Source organism: Triturus cristatus, chromosome 2_2 (assembly GCF_964204655.1).
Source record: "Triturus cristatus chromosome 2_2, aTriCri1.1, whole genome shotgun sequence".
Taxonomy (NCBI): Eukaryota; Metazoa; Chordata; class Amphibia; order Caudata; family Salamandridae; genus Triturus; species Triturus cristatus.
In genome coordinates, this window is record NC_140582.1 from 928,469,177 (window position 1) to 928,492,797 (window position 23,621).

The window sequence follows — 23,621 nt, forward strand, 5'->3', positions numbered from 1 at the left end:
GCAATTGCAGCTTACTTACAAAACAGGCAGCACCTATCACTTTTCAGAGTACCTGCCATTAAAGCCTTCATGGAAGGCCTCAAAAGAATAATTCCCCCCAGAGTACCACCCTCACCTGTGTGGAACTTAAATATCGTTCTCACAAGGCTGATGGGGCCTCCCTTCGAACCTTTGCATACATGCGAACTGCAATTCCTCACATGGAAAACAGCTTTCCTTGTAGCCATCACTTACCTTAGAAGGGTCAGTGAGATACAATCACTTACCATACAAGAACCTTTTCTTCAAATGCACCAGAACAAGGTTGTTCTCCGTACCAACCCAAAATTCCTACCTAAAGTCATTTCCCCTTTTCACCTAAACCAATCTGTAGAATTACCAGTATTTTTCTCGCAACCTCAGACTGTTGCAGAAAGGGCTCTGCACACGCTAGATGTCAAACGAGCCTTACTTTACTATATCCAAAGAACACAACCTTTCAGAAAGACCAAACAACTGTTTGTCTCTTTCTCTCCACCACACAAGGGCAACCCCATCTCAAAATCAGGGATAGCTAGGTGGATTGTAAAATGCATCCAGATTTGCTACCACAAAGCAAAACGAACGCTATCCGTTCCCCCTAAAGCCCATTCTACTCGGAAGATAGGGGCTTCCATGGCTTTTCTAGGGAACATCCCATTAGATGATATCTGCAAAGCAGCTACACGGTCAACACCGCACACTTTTACTAAACACTATTGTGTAGATGTGCAAACCAAGCAACAAGCTAGTGTGGGCCAGGCTGTACTAAAAATATTATTTCAAAGCACCGCAACAGATACCGGTGGTCGCCGCTAAGGTTGGGAACTGCTATATAGTCTATGCAAAAGTGTGTAATCTGCAGCTCATATGCCTCGAACGGAATATGCTACTTACCAGTATGCATCTGTTCTTGGCATGTAGAGCTGCAGATCTACACACGCCCACCCGCCTCCCCGGCTACCTGTATCTGTTCCAGTCTATCTTATTTTTGATACAACACACATGGGTTTCTTCACTGTTGTTACTACGCTCCATCTTTCCCTGCTGGCGAAAAACAATCTGAGGATGGAGCCGAAGCCCATGCGCAATACGATCCAAAGGAGGAGTCACCGACCTCGTGACTTCCAAAGACTTTCCAAGAGGAAAAACAAACTGCAAACATCTGGGCCCAACACCAGATGGCGATCTATGCAAAAGTGTGTAGATCTGCAGCTCTACATGCCACGAACAGATGCATACTGGTAAGTAGCATATTCCTTCCATTATGTATTTATTTATAAAGTGCATGTACTACTAAAGGCTTAATGGCTCTTTGATGTGAATAGCTGGAAGCAGGAAGCAAAAGGACAAACTATAGAGCAGAGTGCCAAATGGTTAACAGAAGAGCCTGGTTTACAGCTTTTTGTGAAACTGGATAAAGTTAGTGTTATGCAGTTCTCCTTAGAATTAGGTCCTCAATTTAGAGTTAAGAATCCAAAAGGCTTTTCCCCTCCTGTTTTTTTTCATGCAGTGATGGATTGTTAGTAATGCGAGTGAACCAGGTCTAAGGGATCAGACGGGGTAATGCACCCTTAGAATTTGGGAAGAGTCAAATATCCCTTATGATTTAAATAAAAAACAGACTCCTGGTGTGCCAAGCACAGTATCTTGAAATATGTGAGAAAAGGACTTTTTTTCAAGGTCACACCCCCACCCCCACACTTTTTGCTAGGTTTAGTACTAGTTTAATGTCTTTGAGCACTGGGGGGGCTGACTTCCAGAACCCAGTGTATGTAATCTAACCTCTAAGGTATATGTGCAATGGACTAATATCAGTTTGGTTCAGTCCATAGTATATATTACTCTATGAACCCAAGGCCTGTAAGTTAACTATCACTGCTGGACTGCAGCACTGATTGTGCCACCAGAAAAGTGGCAAAGTGAAAATATGGCTCTAGGCCTGACATTTCAGCCTACCATGGCAGTTTTAAACTGCCAATTCGACATGTCAAAATAACACTTTTGACATGCCTAAATGTTCCTGTGTATACTGGTAAGTCACCCCTATGGTGGGCCCTAAGTGGCCATAGGTCAGGGTGCATGGTATTTAAAAAGTTGGACATGTGTACTTAAGGTTTACATGTCCTGGGAGTGAAAAATCTCTAAAGTAATTGTTCATTGCAGCAAGTCTGGCTCTCCTACAGGAAAGCACTAGGTTGCGTTATAACACCTTTTAGTGCAAAGCTTTGATTTGGTAATAGCTAGAACTATGATTCAAGGACTCAAATTAATAGGAACGTAAAATCCAATCTGATGGTAAAGCCGGATTTTAAATTACTATTTTGGAAATACCAATTAATAGAAAATTGGCCTTTTCCTGCCTAAAGCATCCAATAGCACTTTCTGAGATAATCCCCAACTGTCACCTGGCAGCCTGCTGAGAGGTGTGAATTGCTCTCATAAAAGGGAACAGTAGGGCTTTGGCTGGGAGGAAGTGCGACCTCCTCCTGAGAGGATGGTCTGGGTGGAGGTGTGAATTGCTCTCAGAAAAGGGAACAATAGGGCTTTGGCTGGGAGGAAGTGCGACCTCCTCCTCACAGGATGGCCTGGGTGGGTGTGGCCATCAACTGTACAAGCTCCAAAGGGGCAGCCCCTGACACAGGCAGAAGGTAAACTTTTCACCAGGGCTTACCAGGTCCCTACAGCCGACCCGTGCTTCATTACGGTCGGCCTTCAAATTTGATTTTGACCCGGTCTAGTACGACCAGATACCCGCAGTTGGCACTAGAAAACTCTAACAATCCTAGGGAACATATCTCTGGTTCCCCTCCTCCAATTTTTGTCATTTTGGTGTCTATATGCTCAGTAAAATTCAGACTACTTTTATAAATTGGAGTGGGATTTTTATTGTGTTGTGGTACAACTTATTAACTGTTTTGGTACTGACAAATGATTTGCGCTTGTTTTTCTTAGTTAGGTCTGACTGCCCTGTGCCACAGCTATCCAGGACTGAGTCAAGGTTTAAATTAAAGTAACCTGACCTGATAAAGAATAGCCATATTATTACATGGGGATGTCTTAAAATCACCGGAACTAATAATCCACTTTCTCACAAAATAAAGGTGCGGTTTTACTGGGAGCCAGTTTTACTCGTGTTGGTCAGTGGACACAAATATATCGGCCCCACCACTATGTTTTGTATCCTCTGCAGCTTGTTAATTCGGTCTGCTGGAGCCCAAAATAGACAGTGTTGGCATAGATTAGGCAAGAGGAATAGCGGTGGGATTCTGAAGAAATGACCAGAGGTTTTTTAAAGCTAAAAGAAAGCGGGAGCAGGATGTCCGAAGCATGTATATGTGAAAGCAAAAAGGTAGTTCCTTGTCAAACCAGAATCTTACCTTATTTACCTTTTTGCCTGGGTTTGAGAATATTGCCTTCTCTACTAAATTACTACATATTGTGTTTGTCGCACTACATATATATTTTCTTTTATACTGCTGGTTCTAGCATGATGGTGATAAATACTGACACATTTTGCTCAGTCCTGGTATAAAATTATAATACATGGGCTTGCAAAGCAGAAGCTATTGTTTTGTGGAAGCGGTGGGAAAATTATTCTATTCCCAAATCTATTTTTAAAGTGTATATTTTATTGACAAACTCTACTGCTGTCTGATTTGTAAGATTTGTATAGCTCATCTGCTGTTGTAACCTGTAGATCTCTGTACCTTAAGTGACACAATTTCTGTAAGAACTTGTAAAATCTGTTGTACTGCCAGTAATTGTAACATTCTAAAATTAGGGCCTGATTTCAATGTCGGGCAGAATTCCTTCTGCCCGACACTGACTTGGTCCTCATACCGACCAACACCCAGACGGCTGTCCCGACCGCCTCATTAGGATGTGACTGAACACTGTTCGGTCGCTTTCCTATATTTCACTATGGGAGTATGCCTTATGGCCGTGAACTGGCCGTAATGCATGCTCCTATAGGGAAATGGGAGGTGCGGTTCATCCCTGCATCCCTTGAGAGGCACCTCAAGGTGCCTACCACAGGGTGCAGGGTTCAACAGGGGGGCCCTGCACCAAAGGGGGCCCTGTTGTGGGCCCCCCAAACATGCTTTCCAACATGGTTTCCATGTCTGACAGGCCGGCATGGAAACCATGTCGGAAACCGTGCATTGTAATGTCAAGGGGAGAGGAGTTAGCCTAACGGGTAGGGCGGTCGACTTCTAGCCTAGGGACCTGGGTTCGAGTTTCGGCAATGACGCTGAACATCCTGTGATTCTGGGCCAATCACTTAATTTCCCCGTGCCTAACAGAAAAATAAATGTGAACTCATGTAATGCAACTGGTGCTATGTAAAGCGCTCTGATACCCGGGTCAAGTTTGCGCTATATAAAAAAATAAAAATAAGAAGGCGTAAAAGTCCCGCGCTTGAGATTACTAGCTGGCTTCCGACTGGCCGAAGGGCTCTCTGAGCCCGTTGGAAGCCAGCCGGAATGACTGGCCGGTTTCCTTTCCAACCGCCTCCATCATAATGAGGTGGTTGGAAAGGAAACAGAGCGGCCAATTTACGATGCTGTCATGCGGTCAGAGCATTTACGGCCACATCGTAATCGGCCCCTTAATCCCTCCTCCCTATACCATCCAAGGAGAATTTCTGTCATTACCTATGATTTATAAATTGACACGGAAAGGTCAGGCTTACTTGGCATACCATGAAAGTACTGACATTTTTCATGAATGCCTTTTCAGAGCTAATTGCAATATAGCAAAGATGTGTGAAACTTGTGGTGTGCAAATCCACTATTCAACCCCATTTTTCACAGGTTTTTGTGAGAGGCAGACTTGCTCCAGTTGAGGTTGGGTATTGTGCCCCACTAGGTTCAAAGTGTATCCTGACAGGAAAAACCAAGTCAGAATTGACTTGTATGAATCTTTATGGAAATCAGTACGTTTTCTGGTCCCTCTAGGATCTTCAGTGTCTCCTTTGTTAATTTAGACATACATTCACCCCCCGGCACAGATCATTGACTCGTATCACATTTGTATGAGGGTCCTAAGCTTAATATGGGGCAAAACTGTGATCTTCATATTTGATAACAGGCCAAAAATACACTACTTATTACCATGTAGTTGGGCAGATACCGTGGGAAAACCTCATTAATCACCAGTAAGTTAAAACGAAACTGGGGTATTATCTTCGCCAGGAATAGGTCCTTCAAGGCTCAGACTTTCTTTGATTAAAAACACCAAATAATTCCCCAGGATAAAAGAAATCGGACCTCTCCTCCTCCACTCCTACCTGGTCAAACTAACAAGAGCACTGATCTTTCCTGGATTGGACTACTACAATATTTGTGCAGGGCTACAAAAATCAAAGTTTATAAAATTGCAAATGATATAAAATCACATGCCCAGAATGTGCCTTAATCTCCAAAAATTCGAACCAACCTTGCTGACTCTGATTATCCTTCGTTGGTTCCTTGTACAACCCGGATAAAGTTCAAAATGCTATGCTTTTTGCATAATACTCTATGCCAGTGTTTCCCAAACCGAGGGGTTGAGGGGGGGTCGAGGCAATAAATAAAGATTCCTTTACATTCTGTGATTATTTTGTCACATTTGCAGGTGCTTTAAAGACAGAGGCCTGTCTTCTGACAAAGTGCTGCTTATTCTTGTACCATGGGATTGGTGTTCACTTTGATTTTTCTGACTGCAAAATGAGAGAAGTGACTTATGTGACAATCTTGCTGAAGGAAGGAAAATGTGAAAGGAAACCCTGTAGGAGAATGTTTCGTGTTTTTTGCAATACACAACCAAATCTAATTTCCTATGAATAAACTGAATGCATTTAACAGTTTGAAAGCAAACATGGCACACATCTTTTTGTCCCAAAGCAACAAATTTAGCAAGCCACTTAGGTGGTAGGATGATCACATACGTTTTATTTTTCTTTGTAAGATCTGATACCCTGAATCTTGCTTCACTGCTAGTGGGACTGTTAGTGTGTCACTTATATTCCACATATATATTGTCCAATACTGTACTACAGGACTGTTTTCAATGGGAAAAGGCTCTTCCAGAGGCTCATAGGGTGGAGACAGAATAAACATGAAACTGAAGATCAGTTTCTTGTTTTGCTTGAGCAGAATAATAGTGGCACACATTTTATTACAATGATTGTGAACATATAGCTTTGTTTTCTACTAAATTCAGCATTGTAAATTGTATGCAAACATTTGTGCTCTGGGAGATAGATCAGACACTGTAAATAGGTTGTATCTGTGTTTCTGTGGCAAGACTCAACCATTGTTGATAAATAATATTTTGGATTTAGAAACGCTTGTATGTTTTGCAGTATTGGGTTCCTTTCTATATTAACGTGTATTAAGGCAAGAAAATAGCGAGATAATAATTCCACACACTATGCTATACAAGGTTGTGTTATTTACCTTTAATTGTTGCATAATTTGGTTCTCAACTGTTGCATAATTCCAGTGTGCCCTGTTATTCTAAGCAACAGAATGTGATCCTGGAATCTCCTGCCTGAAGAAGGCTCTCCTATTGAGATTCCAACAGAAACCTTAAAAGTGGTGGATCCTTCCCACCTTGTTCTAATGTTCCTCTAGCTGAGTGAACTGTGTTGTTAACATATGAAGCTCTCTGGTGCATGTTAAACTCTATTCCACCATTTATTCAACTACATGGCATAACACCCCGATGTCTACAGCCGTTATGATTTTTTAATTTCATGCTTATGGAAAACAGTGCTGTTTTTATGGTCTGGCTTGACAGTGCAGCAGTCACCTGACATTTTACCCTACACCAATATTATTATATAGTTCTTTGCTTTTACACACATCATTTCCATTCCCACGCTATCTACTGGTAATACTTCAGATAAACGTACAACATTAGTTTAAAGCCAGACCTACCAATGCTAGTTAATGATAAGCTGTTAACTACACATGGAGTCTGTAGATTAGTACCTACTGTTTATATATTGGAAGCAAATATTCATCTGGAGGAATAAACAGCATATTAATCACACTGGCGACATTCTGTCGGTGCTGCTTTTAGTAAGGTAGGATAAAGCTGTGAATTATTCTGGTGGGAAATGTCTGCCTTCTTTATATGCTGGAAAGAGTGAAGGTCAGATGACAAAATGAGGAAGTGCATACGCCAAAGCAGAGCGTGATAGTTTCAGTGTCTCTCCAGGAAAAGGCGAGCTGTCAGAACGACTCTTTATTTCATCACTTGAAAGTCAGTCACAACATCCTAATTCCGAAGTAATGGAGGGGAAAAGACAATAACAGTTGCTATCAATCACTCCTTTGAAGCACAACCCATTTTTGTTTCACTTGACTTGGTGTTCCTGTTCCGTTTCGGATGAGAGGGTTTAATCAGAAGGGTAACTTTGTTTTGAAGGATACTTTCAGCTTATTTTAGACAATCTTGGAATTAGGGGCTCTTTAATTTTTTTTTTTGTAAAACATTTTTTATTGAGAAATAAACATCAGCAATACAATGACGTTTCAGAGGAAGTAGTACCTTAGGCTTCATGGGCGCAGTAGATAAATCACTATATACAGAATAATATGTGGAAGGTCTAGGGTGAAGGGGGATCTTCGGCAATGGGAATAAGGGGAGATTGACATATATCTCCTCTGTAGGAGTTCCACAAGCCCCAAACACGAGTCCATTTTTTGGGACATCCGCGGGCCACATATACAGTTTTTACTTGAAACATTGCCCAATCGAAGTCTTTTTCCCAGTCTCGCACTATAGGAGGGAGCGGTGCCCCCCATCGCTCGGCGATGTTTCTCTTGGCTAGCATTAGTCCCAACGTGACCCATTGTATCAAGCAGACATTCAAATCTGTAGGCTCCCAGATGTTTAATAGACACCTGCGGGCTTCCCTACGGAGTTGCATGGACAAGACAGTATTTATGATATCATGGATGCTACGCCAATAGGGTTGGATCAGCTCACATTCCCAAACTATATGAAGGAAGGTTCCCAGTTGGCCACATCCTCGTCTACAGTCTCCCTCGTCTGCCCTCCCCATCCGCACCATTTGAGGCCCTGTTATGTATACCCTGTGTAGGAATTTTAGTTGGACAAGTCGGAGACGAGCTGGTATCGCCACCACTCTGGGAGGGGAGACAGCTTCCTGCTATTCCTCATCGTCCATCTCAAAGCCTTCCTAGTCCACTTCTCTCGGAGGGCCTGGAGAGGATCCGAAAGGTTGTTAACCAGCTTTTTGTATACCAGTGAAAGGGTACTGTCAGGAATTTGGCTGTCAAGTGTTCTATCTTCTAGCGGGGATGATTCCGATAGTGTGACCCCGGGCTGCAGTTGAGTGCGTAATGCGTGTCTGACCTGCGTGTAGCGGAAGCGTTCTGAGTCGGCCAGCTTATACTGTTGCTGCAATGCGGCAAATGATTTACTATCCGTTTTGTCCCACAGATCGCCAATATGGGAAATACCTATGAGGTCCCATTTGTAGAACCTCTTATACCTCTACAAGCTGCCCAATTGGTCGGACTCCCATAATGGCATTGCGTTAGCTTACGCCCCCAACCAAGGCATTTAGTGGCCGCATGCAAGACATGTACTGCGTGTTTAGTGGGGCCTGTAAGTGTGTAGCGCCGGGGCCTAGAGTAGAGGGCTCTATTAAAGTTCCCCCCGGAGAGGATCCATCTATCCATACTATAACCTGGGTCCCCCGGCTGGGCATATGTTCAGTGGTTAATGGAGGACAGATGAGCCGCCCAGTAGTACAATTTGATATTGGGAAGACTGATGCCCCCGTCGTACCAGTTCAGGCAAAGCTTACCGAGAGCGATACGTGGTTTGCCATTCCACAATAGGTCCCTTTGGAGGCTCTCTATTTCTCTAAAATAGGACGCGTGTATTGGATCTAAGGAGTCCTGGGGGACATACAAGAACCGGGGTAAAGACATCATTTTAAAGAGGGCAGCCTTCCCTAGCAGGGAAACGGGGAGCGATCTCCATCTGTCAATATCTTTACGTAGTCTGAGCAAGGTTATGAGAATAACGGAGGGAGGGGTCTAATGAGAGGAAGATACCCAGATATTTAAAGCCTTCTGTGCATATCTGTATAGGACACCCCCGTGGGGGGATCGGCGGATCACCCGCCACGACGAATAGGAGGGACTTGCTCCAGTTATGAAATAACCGGAGTATCTACCAAAGATCACAAGGATAGCTAAAACCACGATTAGGGATCTTCTCGGAGAGGTCAAATAAAGGAGAATGTCATCAGCGTAAAGGGAAATACGATCCTGCCATTCTGGAGACCAGCGCATGCCCCGAACCATCGAGTCCTTACGCACCCAAGCTGCCAATGGTTCAAGCCCTAGGGCAAATAGAAGTGGGGATAGGGGGCACCCCTGTCGAGTCCCCCATACCAATTCAAATGAGGCCGATTTCTTATTGTTAACTACAACCTGGGCCAGAGGTTGAGAATACAGTAGCTGCACCCATTGTATATATTTCGGGCCAAAACCCATCTTCTCCAATACTGCCCACAAATATGCCCATTTGATGGTGTCAAACGCCATTGAGGGGCTCTTTAATTAATGCATACGTGCTTCTCTGGTTTACGGCTGCATAGGGTTTACTGCGTCTTAAGAGGAATAGAAATACGCATTAAATTACCCCTGTGAGTTCCTTGTTTTCCCATCAGTTGCAGACTCCTGGAAGCCAGTGGTATAAGCAACAAAGCTCCCCATTTTCCCACTGCAGTGTATGGTCAGGAGAGCCTATGACGCTCACCACCTGTCGAGTAACCGGCAGGGTGAGCACATCCCACCATCCCTGAGACACCCTGCAATTCGTATTATGTGCAGCAGTACAACAGTATAACAACACTGACACCACCTTCTGATCCCTTTAGTTAGATACCATCCATTCAATCTGGGGTCTAAGAAAGCGCAACAATTCTCCTAACTTTACATGTTCATAAATCCACAGTGCACTAACTGCATATGGTTATGGTTTCTCTTAAACAACGCTTTGGTGGTCTGGTAAATTGTGGGCAAGCGATGCACATTAATTTACAATGTTGTTATTTAGTTTTTTGATTTATGTCAGTACCTGCAGGTTTCATTCATTAACACTTGAGTCCTGATGATGGCAATCACAGCACTGATACCGCCCTACTCGCCGCCACAGATGACATCCACACCCTCCTGGACCATGGCCACTCTGCAGCCCTGATCCTACTCGACCTATCAGCAGCCTTGTACACCATCTCCCACTGCACTCTCCTCGCCAGACTACACGATGCAGGCATACAAGGAACAGCCCTAGACTGGATCCGATCATTCCTCACTAGAAGAAGCCAAAGAATTAGACGGCCTTCCTTCCTCTCCGATCACACAGAAATCACATGCGGAGTCCCACAGCGGTCATCACTAAGCCTGACCATCCTGACATGGCCCCCCTCGCCGCCATCTCCCGACAACACTGCCTCAACATCAAATCCTAGGCCGACGACACCCAGCTCATCCTCTCCCTCACCAAAGACCCCGCCACCGCCAGACTCAACTTCCAGAAAGGAATGCAGGACGTCGCAGTCTGGATGACCAACAGCTGCCTAAAGCTCAACGCTGATAAGACAGAAGTCCTCATCCTTGGAACCACCCCCTCAGCATGGGACAACACCTCGGACCACACCAGAAATCTCGGCATCGTACTCAAACTCATCCCTCACCATGAACCGGCAGGTCAACGCCCTCTCCTCCAGCTGCTTCAACACCCTCTGCATCCTCCGCAAGATCTTCAAATGGATCCCCCCTGAGTCAACAAAGACAGTCACCCACGCTCTCATCACCTGACTAGAGTATGAAAGCCTACTCTACGCCGGCATGAACAAGTCCCTACTCCTCAAACTCCAGATGATGCAGAACACCGCCGCCAGACTAATCTTCGGCATCCCCTGGCACAAGCACATCAGCCAACACCTACGAAGGCTCCACTGGCTACCTGTGGAGAAAAGATTCCCCTTCACAATCCTCACCCACGCCTACAAATGCCTACACAACACAAAATTTGTCCTTTCATGCATTTTTTAATTTTACCTCGATTTCCCCATCATGTTTACTTGGTATTACTGATACTAGGATAAAAGTAGTTCTGGGTTGTAGTATTGCTGCAGTATTACAAATAAACCTCCTATAGACCACATGGAGTAATCAATAACATGTAGAAATCAGTGTTACAGCACCAATGTCCCTGCCATTTTAAATTTCTATGTTTTTCTCATTCAGATTTCTACGCCATTTTTCCTAGAGAATTTATTTCTGGAAACCAAATGCAGTAATACTACATGCAATATTACTGCAGGCCTTGAAATACTGATTTGAGTGAAAACTCCAGTTTTCACCCAGATCAGTATTAAGATGCAACTTGTAATGCATTTTCACATCTACTTGGTGACAGCTCATATTAAGCTAATTTCCAGAGGTATAGATAACTGTGAAAACCCTATAATTGTAATGGGGGTTTTGAGTTTTTTGTCTAAAGGTTACTTTTCCTGAGGATTGAAATATTTATTTTTTCCCACAGTCACTGCATTAACGTTTGTGAGTCTTTATGTGGATAATTTCCTTTAAGTGAAGATGTTACTTATTGGGTTGCTTCACCAATGACTTGTAATTTTTCCACCAGAAGGTGTTACCTTTTAATTAGGCCTGATAGACCTAGATTTGTAGTCCTGTGGGAGCAGATCATCAGCCTCTGACACCACATATTGGTGGTGGGAGAGGAGGTTCCTCCCACTGTACCATAAACTCTTTGGGCAAAACCTTTACATATTATTAATGGGAAAGAAGGGAATGTGGCGAGGGGTGTGGGAAGACAGCAATCTTCACTGCTGAGACCAGGAATGGAAGCCCATAACAGAGCCCAGTGATGCAATGTTGGAAGATTGATTGAGTGCCAAGCCAGGAAAAGTATTGATTGGTCAGCTTGAAATCCCCACAGATTGACAAGTAGTATTTACTCATACATTTATTGAACAAATTAAAATATTTGTGGAGCACACTGAACAAAAATACGCCTCTAGGTTATATGCTGACTTTGTACATTTTTGGGACTTTTCCCTGCCAAAATGAAGAACTGTCTTGGTAGCCTCTGTTACTTTCTGAAGGATGGTTGCTTCCAGGACAGGGTTATCAGGTCTCAGATGCCATCCTAGCAACAGAAGGGAACTTCTGCCCATCGTAGGATACCTGAGACTGGCTTGTTGTCATATTAAGTACATGAAAGTCCTGAATAAGCGGAACCCAGTAGCTGTACTACCCTGCACCTCTAATTCATCTCTGACTCTTCAGAGGCCCAAGAAGTTGCCAGTTGAACCTTAAAGCCCATTGCTGAAAAGTCCTATTTTCAGATCTCTGTGTGAGTACCACAGTATTCATCTACATTGCCTGCTAAAAATCTGTCTGGAACTCTTGAAAAGAACTGGGGGACACTGTTCCTTTCCTTGGCTTCGCTGGCACCTGGTTATGCAGACTCTTCATTGTGATGTCACCTGCACCAGCAGAAGAGTTTTTCAAAGAACTGGCATCTTGATAACCAACTAAGAAAAAACCTTATGTGGTATACTAGCCTTGTAGCTTGCTTATGCTCTTGAGGTGCATTCTCCTTCCACAAAACTGTTCCCTATCTGGTTCCTGCCGCACTGAGGGTTTACATTCAGTATGTCAGGAAGCTTATTTTATGTATTGTTTGTGACCATCACCCCCATAGGGTGGGCCTAAGCACCAAGAAAGTTGCTAAGTCCTGCAGCAGCATTTTACTTAAAACCAAATCTCCACCCACAAACTGTTGTTTGTTTTTATTTCCACCATTGCCTTTTAGTTGAAGGTTTTGACCTTAAGTTATTTGTTTCTTAACACTCTTCTATTGTGAAGGTTAGTTACTGTAGCCTCTTTGTCCAGCACTTCTGCTAGAGTTGAGCCTTGCATTTGGCATGTCCTATCTCGTAGATAGGACATGCCAAACACACGCTTAGGTCAGCTGAGAATGTTTCAAGAAGGCTTTTGGTCTTCTTCTGCTGATGAATATCCAGATTAGTGTGTTTGTTGAACTCAGTATCTCTCACATGTCTCCTAGGGAATTCGTCACACAGAACTTAATTTAGAATGGTATTTGCACAACCAAGTTTAGTTTAGGTGCACAGGGACATTTGTAAAGGTAACATCAAATCCATAGAGTTAGAGGACCAAGATTGGTATAGTTTTACTCTTGCAAATTGGATTATTAAATACTAAAATTCTACAAGCATGGTGGAATTTCTGCATTTGCAGATTTAATAGTTGCTGTATGCTTGTAGGCACTCCAAGAAGGTCCAACTCACAAAGTCATATATTGTGAGCATTCACCCAGTGTTTGCGAGTTGATTCCCCCCATGCAAACCCTTTAAATTTACTCTTTCAATGGGCAGGAGTAAGTCAATTTTGAAATCGGGAATGGGGAGGGAACACTCCTCTTTCTCGGTATTGCATGTAAATGGGTTCCTCTAAGGAGAAAACAATTTCCCCATGTGTAAATGTTAACTAGCAAGTACACCTGGAAATCTGTGAGATTAACAGAGTTTTGTATTCTTCAATAGCTTGGGTTGTTGAATTTATGGTTAGATCTACAATTGATAGATGATATTATTTAGAAAACAAGTAAATGATCCAAGATTGAGGGGTTGTCTTGAAGTTGGTGTTTGGCAAGTTACATGTACATAGTTGTAGATATTGATGGAATGTAAACCTAGCTGAGAGCAACGGTTTGCTGCACATTTAAAAATCAGATTGCACCAACTGTGAGGGGAGATAATTACATGTCTTGTACATTGCTGGGAAGGCCCACGGAATGGGATGATAGGGTGCCCTTATGGGTTACTTTGCTCCTCCTTGAAGAGATGTTTTCTCATCTTTCCTGAACTTCAGGTGTGATGGAGTAAGTCTGATGTGTGGATGGGTGTTCGATATTCTGGAACCATAGATCGGAAATCCTTGTTTATAGTTTTGCTTGACATGTTTTGGAGTTATTTATCCTCACTCTAGTGATGTGTCAACTTCTTGTGAAGAATTAACCCACCAGAGACTGTCTAGGTTTCTTCCATAGGGGGCAGGACTTGTGGATAATGCAGTCTTAAATTGGCAGCTTGTGTAGGTCTTTCACAGTGACTGGTCTGGGGTCCAATTTCTTGAGTGGCTTGATGGAGATGTTCAGGAGCATGAAAATTACTTTTCATTAGTTTTAGGGTGGGATTTGTGCCCCATGCTATCAAGGAATTGCCACTGACTAAATGGAAGAGATCCAGATGCCTCTCGGGGAGGAAGGGTTTGACTGTGCACAAGATTGTTTGATGGCACACTTTTTGTGCTTTCTTTGTTACGTAACTATTAAAGGATAGGTTGGTGTCAATGATGAAGTCAAGCCAAAAGCTTTTTTGTGTTGACTGAAATGCATTGACTGCCAGTCTAGTTACATGTTAGTGAGCAAGTTCTTGAATTGCCTTGTTTGCTGTTTTGCCTAAGGTAAAGCTGTTTCCTTGTATGTAGAAGGGGGGAGGAGTCGGCGACCGCAATGGCTGCTTGGAGCTGATGCTCCGTGAAGACACCGCGCACTGCAGCACAAAATGGCAATTTCATCAAAATAAACCCCATTTAAAAACTAAAATTCTGTGACCGGAAGACCAGCAGCAGCGATGGAGCCAAAAACGGCTGCGTAAATTGGAGGATTAAACTTGGTATCGGCCCCTGATAACTCCGGGTCCTGATGTGCAAAATGACGCCGGCAGATAATTAGCTCGATACCAGCTGGGCTGAGAGCAAACACAGCCTTGCTGGAAAAGCCCTGTAACTGGATCTGGCACCCAAAATGACCGGTCAGTGCAATCCCCGCTGAACTTCAGGGGCGATCTGCACCTGACTGAGCTGCCGAAGCCTGAGAAATCGTCGTGGCTCCGGCACTGGCTGCATCTCAGATGCCCCGAGCGACACGAAACTGGCCGCACGCTTCGAGGCGGGCATGGTGAGTGTGTGTGGGGCCGTGGGTGGACAGCTGGTGCCAGGGAGATTGCACGGTGTGTTGTGGACACCCGCTGGGCCCCTCATGAGCCTCAGACGTGGTGATTGCCCCGACGCCGATGGCGCCACCTTCCGGGATTCAGGGCCCTGCACCATACCCTCTTGACTGCACAGGCGTTCTATCATCAGAGCGGGGAGGGCAAAGGACGGACTCTGGAGCCCCCGGCTTCCTGTTGCATAGTGCTGGGAATAGTGATTATGTGGGAACCACCGGCAACACTCAGGACAGGCCGGTGCAGTCAATACCCCCTACAGCAGTGAGGAACATTCATACCAGCCTGGCTGTCCCTAAGATGGCCGCCACGAGTGGGCCTTCCACAAATGCACTCTTTTCTCCCCTTGTTGGTGAGGTATCCAGCATTTTTTCTCCGGGGCTACAGTGACCTCTTAGAGAGTGACCAGAGCGGTAAGGGATACACACTCAGTAGAGGATTGGGATCCTGCACAAATGCCCAACCCTCACTACTGCTGCTGGAAATTAGGAATATCTGCAGACCTTGGACCTGTCCCTTCCACCTCTCCTCTCACCACTCTTGACCTGGGGCGAGCTGGAAGACGACGCGGACGGTGCTCCCCAGTAACACCGGGACTGGTGCTTTTGATGTAACTATAACAATGCAGCCTGGGTGTAAACCATAACTGTCTGTACTTACCGTGGAGCCCGAGCAACCTTGGCCGATGCCCAGTGGAGCTGTCCTATTTAGCTATAGAGGAGTTTGGCTCTGGTTCACCCCCTCAGCCTTCACCTACCCAGCCTGACATCGGACATTGTTTTCCTCGTCTCCCTGTTGTGTTACTTTTCCATCTCCCGCCTCCTCCCTCCATGAGGCTTTGACTGCCCCCCCTTTTCCATCTCTTCGTGAAACCATGGTGTCTGCTACATTTATTGTTTTTTGTTTGATTTTCTATATTCCGCCATTCTGGGCTAATGCTATCGGCTTCTGTAGGTCCTCCTTCGTGGCGGTTTCAACCTATCCTCTCTTCCGCTGGACGGCTCCTTGTTTGTATGGTTTACCTTTTCTTCTAGTCTACCCTCCCCCTGTTGGTCTCACACCCCTCCCTTCGTATACTCTCACCGATACTCAGGTTGGTTTTGTCTGTCTCTCACTTTGACCGCTCTGTTCCCCCTGAAGTACTTTTCCCCTTTGCCGGTCTGCCTGACTCTGTCTGCAGTCCTTAACCCTGTTTACCATTCCCCCTCTACCTTTCACTCCCCACAAGACGTATGTCTTGTTATGCTACGGGCTGATAACTAATATTTATTGTGTAATCTCATGTTTTTTCTCCTATGTCTATACTTGACTCCTGTAATTAATGTAATTATGTAACCTGTAACTCGCTGATCCTCATGTAAAGCGCTCTGATACCTCTGGGTCTAGCCAGCGCTATATAAAACTTTGCAAATAAATAAATAAAATGTAGAGCCTTTGAAATACTCTTGCATGCAATCAGCAATCTGAGGAATCTTGAGCTAATGATTGATTAGGATTACAGGCTGTATTTGCAGATTAAAAATGAATTGGGGGGGGGGGTGCGTCTGGAGGCCTAAAGGGAATCTGCAGGTCAGTGGTGAAGACCAGATTTAGGGCCTGATTACGATGGTGGTGCGACTGCCACCAACAGCCTGTCAGTGGCGGTCTCACCGGCATCGTAAGCAGGTTTCACACCCGCCATATTACAATGGCGGGTGTTTTTGTTTGGTGGTCGGAAAGATCGACTGCCACGGTTCCGACTGGCTCAAGTAGCCCGTCGGACCATCAGAAGGGAATCATATCCCTACAACCGTGGCATTGCCTACCAGGCACCGCCGTAGGGATTATGATGTACCTTTCCACCCGCCTGTTCCTGGTGGTTAACCCGCCATAAACAGACAGAAGGAAAGGGACTTTAAGGGGGCTGTAGCGGTTCCCTCTACCCCCCTGGCCCCAAGCTGTGGGCACTGGGGGGCACCTATGGTGCCCCTCTTCATATCCCTGCACCATTTGGCAAGCACAGCATGGTGCCTGCCACGTAGTGCAAGAATATGCCAGGTATTCCTATTTTGCATTGCAGTGGGTGCTGCAGCCAGCTGCACCCGCCGCAATGCAAAACATAGGCATTGCGACCGTTGTGGTGGTGGTCCATTGTAATGCCTCTTATGGGACTACCGACAGCATGTTGGGTGGTCCCGTTTCCGATACGGGTTATCCGTCTGTCATCGTAATCAGCCCCCTAGTGTTTGATCTCATTAGGGACGGAGGTTATTTACAAATTGAATAAAGGTCAGTCTATACCTACGTGAGATCTTGTCTTGTTCCCCTTTATCTTACAAATATGCTGGCCACTCGGGGTCCTCAGAGGTATACACATGTTTCCAACTACTGATCCCCCCCCTTATTTATTTTTTTACACCTGATTTTCTGCCAATAAGTTTGGTTTTATGGCATTTGGCACAGCAGTGCCTATGTAAGTAAGCAACAGTGTGATCGAATGTAATAAACAACCAAGGAGCTTTCACTGAGTGGAATTGCATCTAGTACAATAGTTTTAAACATTTTAGGCTAGCCTCCACTTAAAAGACAAAACAACAGAGATAACTAACGATTTAATATCTCTGTGTGGGTGAAAAGTAGGGAAAAGATAAAAGGTTTATTCAGAAAATCAAAACGCGAATATTCCTCATCACATTCAAAGCCACTTCTGGAAGCCTTGAGCTACCCCCAGCATCCACCAGTACCTACTCTACAGTAGAAGTGAATTGTATTAAACAGCACAAATGTCTGACACAGACTAGGAACAAGACATCTACAAATTACATATATTGTTTTATAAAACATTATTTTTAGTTGTCTTTTTGTATATGTATAGATTGTCTTGAGTGCACATATTAATCTGCAGAATATTTGATTTTTAGAATAAGTGCTCTGCTCAGAGTTCATCAATTTCTTTCCAACAGTAAATTATATAAGGGGAATTCCACCCTGGCTGCCCGCATTGAACTTTAAACTTTCACCAGAACTCTTCTGTGTTTTGAGGAAAGGGGTTTTTCTTTTTCTCCCAAACAAACCAGGCAACCCATCAACCCACAGGGAACCTGGGTAATAAGATTCATATGAGAAATTGTTCCGAATGTGACAGTGAATTGGAAGTCCTGTGAGATACCTAATCACTAATTTTGTTTCACGTGAAACATATGTTAAAAAAAAATAAAAAAATGTGAATTCCATTGGAATGGTGGCATTAAAATGCAGATAGCCTAGTGAGAAAGTGGCTTAGTGCTCAATTATATCCAGTGTGAACAACAGCACACAAAAATAATTAGCATATGTGCTAAGCAGAGATGGAATCAACAAACGGTTCCAAATCCTTTTATATACAGAGAAAAAGTCGTCCTGTGCATTACTTGTCGTTTCTCAGTAGTGGAAAATTGGATGAGGTCCTCATCATCAGGATTAGATAAGGAATTCCTGTCACTACCATTTATAGTGCCTCAAAGCGTTCAGTAATGACGAAAGATTTCTGACACAATGAAGGAGACCTACATTTGCACTTGTACTGCAGTATACTGGAGAAACCAACAAATTGACAGAACTGTTGTGCTACGTACAACCAAGTATGAGACCTGCCAGTCAACAAACCGTGGTATGAACACAAAAGTCGTCCCTGGCAGCTAGGCTGGGGGCATCAACCTCAAACAGGCAGTAGAGCGTCATTCTGGGATTGTTGATAGAGGCAGTTTGCAGCTCAGATGCAAATCCGTAAATGGTTTCTATGGTCTACCCACCCAAAGTCATAGGTGTTCTTATCTTTTTCTTTTTTTCTTATGGTAAGATGTCCCCTCCTTTATAGGTCGAGCCTAGCAGCGTGCATGCGCTGCTCTGCGAGGCTTCTTGTATCTACGCTTGGTGGGTCTAACTCCTTCCACACATTGGATTGGCTTTTGCGTGTGTCTTTCTATATTGAAAGCACGTAAATGGCTAATGGTGGGTGCATGTCTCACCTCTTTTCAAAGGTTCACTCCCACAGCGTTTTGCCTCGGCAGCGAGCAGCGGTGCGCAGGGCCGCAGCTGCAGTGCCTCCTGTGAGGTGAAATCGAGAAAACAAATACCGAGCAAGTCACTTGAAAGGCATTGCATTTGTTTCAACCTTTAAAGATGCTGATAGGGATGGTGGACCCCATGCTGGGAAGAAAGCAGAATATGAACTCAAAGGACACAAACTTGACTGACCTGACCACTCTTTGAATTCTGCCTTGACTGTCCACTCGCTTTTTAAGCTGGCTCACAATGGAATGGGTGCAGAAAAGTATGGCAAACAGAGGCACCACAAACGCAGCCAAGAAGAATGTGTTGTACCCGATCTTGCTCGTTCTAAGCTTCTCATTTAAGTCAGAACACTCACAGAGAGCTCTGTTTGTGACTTCTTCATTTATCAGACGGGTATCTGCTAAAATGTGAACTGTCATGGCAAGAAACATGATATCAGAGCGACTGACCCTACAGCTTCCTTCTTTGTGGTGCTGTTGATCTTCTGATAACGATCACCTGCCACCACTGTCAGGAAGGAGATTCTTCCAGCTTGGTTGAGGGAGAGCATCCACAGCATGCTCCAGAAACAGATATCACCCAAGTGACAGTCGCTGGTGCAAGACAAGTAATGCGCCCGGAAGTATAGGCAGAGGATGAGCAGAAAGTCTGAAAGTGACAAATTGAAGAGGTAAATGGTTCTGGGTTTCCATGAATTCATGTGTAAGCAGAAGATCCAGAGGGCTACACTATTGGCAAGTAAGCCTATTCCGAATTCAGTGGTGAGCACTGCAGCCAGCTACCAAGTGCCTGTTTTCGATGAAGAGGCACAAGGCATTCACAATCATGGTTTCTGAAACAAAGCAGATATATGGTGAAATATAGCATTTACGAGGATCATAGAATCCACGCCAGGAAGCAACCACAGCTCTTCTAAACTACACGTAATACCCCACTGCTTTGTCGCTGCTTCTTTTTATGTTTGTCTTTCCCCCTTCCACTTCATGTTAGAAGTCCCGCACCCTCCAAGCACAAATGCAGTAGTGGGTTTCTCAGTACACATGTTTATGTATGTTTACTGCTCGTGTTCCAATCTCTGCTCCATAATTTTTAATATATCATCTGCGTTTACTTTTTAGCTCGTGTTTGATCTCTGCTACATGTTTAGCACACTCTGCCTGCCGTCTGTTTTCTTTCATTACTGGCGATATCGAAAGGCTGGTGATCCCAATTACAACACGCCCGACACAGCACCTGCTTTTCTTTTGTTTTTCCCTTTTTATCTACATCTAAAATGAGTTTCTAGAGGTCCTTAATTTATATATAGGCGTGCTGCATGGCAAAATACTTATAAGGTCTCAAAGGCGAGACCTACTGGCTATGCCAATGCTTGTTTTCTTCTTTTGTTTACAGAGTTTGCTCCTACTGGACACATACATTTCAATTTTTTTGTTTATTTTGATTCATATAACTGTTGGTGTGTGTAATCCTGCGGTGTGGTGCAGGCGGAGAAATGTTCTGAAAAGAAAAGTACCTGACAAAGTCGACTTACCTAGGAACGTGAAAACGTGGATTTCAGAAGATGTGAAACTAATAATCTTTTCTGTAATGTATGCACAACGGTGATGAATTGATTAATGAGTAAATATTTGTAATCTTCTGTTAGTGAATGAATGTGTTTTAGAGTTACACGTGAAAATCTAGATTAGGTTGGTAAAGGAGCACAACTTGCATGCAATATTGATCTTTCCTGTTTCTGTAGGCTTAGAGTGATGCTGGTAGTAGCTCTGTTAATAAAAAGCAAAGGAAAATTAATGAAGTAAAAAAATATGTGCACAGTTGTTGGAAAACGAGGCTTTAGTTGTGTGGCCTGCAAAATTCAAGTCAAGGGGCTCCTTTTTCCAATTCGACATGGCGTCAGCCTCCCGCCTCAGCGTTCCTCAGACAGAGTACATCCCAGAGAGAGCACCTCTTCCTGTGCAAAACCTTTAAAGGAGGGCTGGAGGGTGCTGGCAGGAATGCACCTCTTGCCTATCTTGCAGTGCCACCTCACCTCTGCCCCTGATCCCACCTTCTTGCTCAACCCTCTGGGATACTTCAGTATGGCGTTGTCGAGAAGTCCCATGCCACATGGTCTCTGAAAAGCCAACTTACCCCACTCGCTAACATGACGGCCAGGGCCAGGTGCCTGGCATCGGGTGACAGCTTCTGATAAATGCCCGGCAGCTTCACCCCATTTCTCCCTCCTGGAGAGAAGATCTCCGCCCTGGGGAATGCTTGCAGTGAAGGGTTAGGCCTCTGATGCTACAGCGTGGGGGGAGGAAGGTAATTAATCCAGCCTGGCAGTCACACTAGGCTGGGCTCTGATTCTGAGCTGAGTCTGAGGACTATGGCATTTCTGGATGACCCATAAGCTGTACAGATATGCTTTTGGGCATAGCAGAAGGGTTCTTTTCACACACTTTACAGTGCACTTTCATGCATATCTGAAGTTTGCTTCATGAGGCCTCCTTTTCCATAGGAATATAATGGAGTATTCCTACAATGAAACAGTAAATTAACTGACTATCCCTTGAATGTGTACCCCCACATTATAAGAACTACTCCATGTCACCACCCAACTCTGCATTGTCCCTTCTGCGCCTGTCTGTCCGTACACAGCTCCTGGGCTGTGCATAACAGGAATCTCCCCCATGCATCCCATAAATGGATTCACACATGTCCACTTGTAACCAGCCCAGTGCCCCTTACCCTGGCTGCATTGCAGCGGCCTCATCTCAAGGTGGACCCTGGTGGAAAACATGCACAGTCCATTTTACCATGAGTTTACAGTGGGTGAGTCACAGATTATGTGGCTCTGCCACAGTAAAAGGAAAAAAATTAGGTGATCAAAAAGCAAAAGATCCAGGTGGCCCAGATGGTCAGAACCACTTTCTCACAACAATATATTCACATTTTGTCCTTCACTTGTATATTTTGAAAAATTGATTTGCAGTAACAAAGGAATGTAAATGTTGACTAACGTATTATCAACATATAGTTCACTCAGCATTTAAGTTTAGCAGAATTCCTACTTTATTCTCTGCAGATGCTTGTCCATTTATCAACATTTTGTGTTCGCAGGATGGCTACCATTGCCATGCTAACTTATTAGAGTCAACTATTTCTGACACATGATTTCTTTTCCTTTTAGGCTAACCTTGCACAGCTATTAATTGAGACTCGGGAACGAAACAAGCGTCTTGTAGAAGAAATAAAAGAACTTCAGCAGAGATTGGCCGAAGTACAAGGTGACAATAAGGTATGTTCATTATTCATTTTATCCAGCAGTTTCATGCAGCGTATCTACACCCAAAAGGATTATGGCGCTTCACCGAGTACTCAACAGCTCATATTTTGCAATAAAGATGAAATAAACAAGTTGATACACAGAAATAAGTTGCATAGTAGCATCGGGGTGTCAATGGCTGGTCTTTGAGGAGTAGTTCATAGATGTCTGGTACTAAGGTATGCACTAATGTCCTCCTCAACCACCTCAAAGACTACGTGATCCAAGTGCCTACTGGAAAACGGAAACCAAAACAACACTGGAAGCATCCACAGCAAGCACCTCGTAAAGTGATGTTGTGGTGCACTGAAATGGCAGTCCAGAGCTGCTATTATAAGAAGAAAGGAAGGAAGGACTACTTAGGCACAAGTAATAACAAGCATTTGCAATGCAATAGGTCTAGCATTTACGCGAGTTTGAGCTATTGACATTGCAAATAACAATGCCTTTTATTTTTGTTTTTGTTTTTAAAACATAAATAAAAGGCATTGTTATTTACAATGCCTACAGCTTACACTCGCTTAAATGCGAGACCTATTGCATTGCAAATGCTTGTTTTGCATCGTTTTATAGCTCACACTCGGCCTAAGGACATTAGAGCACTTAACAATAGAAACTGACATACCGAGACGCATCATACACATTTTCAAACCTTTTTGGGCATGGGGAGATTAAGTGATTTGCCCAGAATCACACGACTTTGAGCGGAAGCCAGGATGTTGTCCAGGTTCAAAGTCAGCAGCGCTTACCACTAGGCCACATCCCTTTCGCAGTGACTGCATGCTGACTGATACACAAATCGAACATGTGGCATGCAAAACGTGTGTACATCGCATGTGCAGTCTACCCAGATTACTGCTTTTTTTTTTTTTTTTCCTCATGCCCGGTGACACGAAAGCAAACGCTCAGCATTGGAACAGTAGGGTTACCAAGATGTCAGACTGAGATGCGTGGAGGACTGGCCTGTGGTTGTCAGTAGCGGGACAGGAGAGAATACTGCATGGCAAACCTGAGGTGCACTGTCAGGGATGTGTGAAAGTCTATTGTAGGTCAGCACCGGGGAGCTATTTATTTATTTATTTGCAAAGTTTTATATAGCGCTGGCTAGACCTGGAGGTATCAGAGCACTTTATATGAGGATCAGCGAGTTACAGGTTACATAAT

The 23,621-nt window shown here is 44.2% G+C and overlaps 1 protein-coding gene and 1 pseudogene across 4 annotated transcripts in view; one reads left to right on the forward strand and one right to left on the reverse strand.

Moving 5' to 3' along the window:
* CCDC149 (coiled-coil domain containing 149) overlaps positions 1 to 23,621 on the forward strand; it is a 447,317-nt gene that overhangs the window by 193,353 nt on the left and 230,343 nt on the right. For all 4 annotated transcript variants that reach the window (XM_085642338.1, XM_085642336.1, XM_085642339.1 and 1 more), the window contains exon 4: positions 22,323 to 22,430. In XM_085642338.1, the coding sequence (XP_085498464.1) occupies positions 22,323 to 22,430 (108 nt within the window). The remainder of the gene's footprint in view (positions 1 to 22,322; positions 22,431 to 23,621) is intronic.
* On the reverse strand, positions 19,246 to 19,977 carry LOC146862967 (hydroxycarboxylic acid receptor 3-like; annotated as a pseudogene).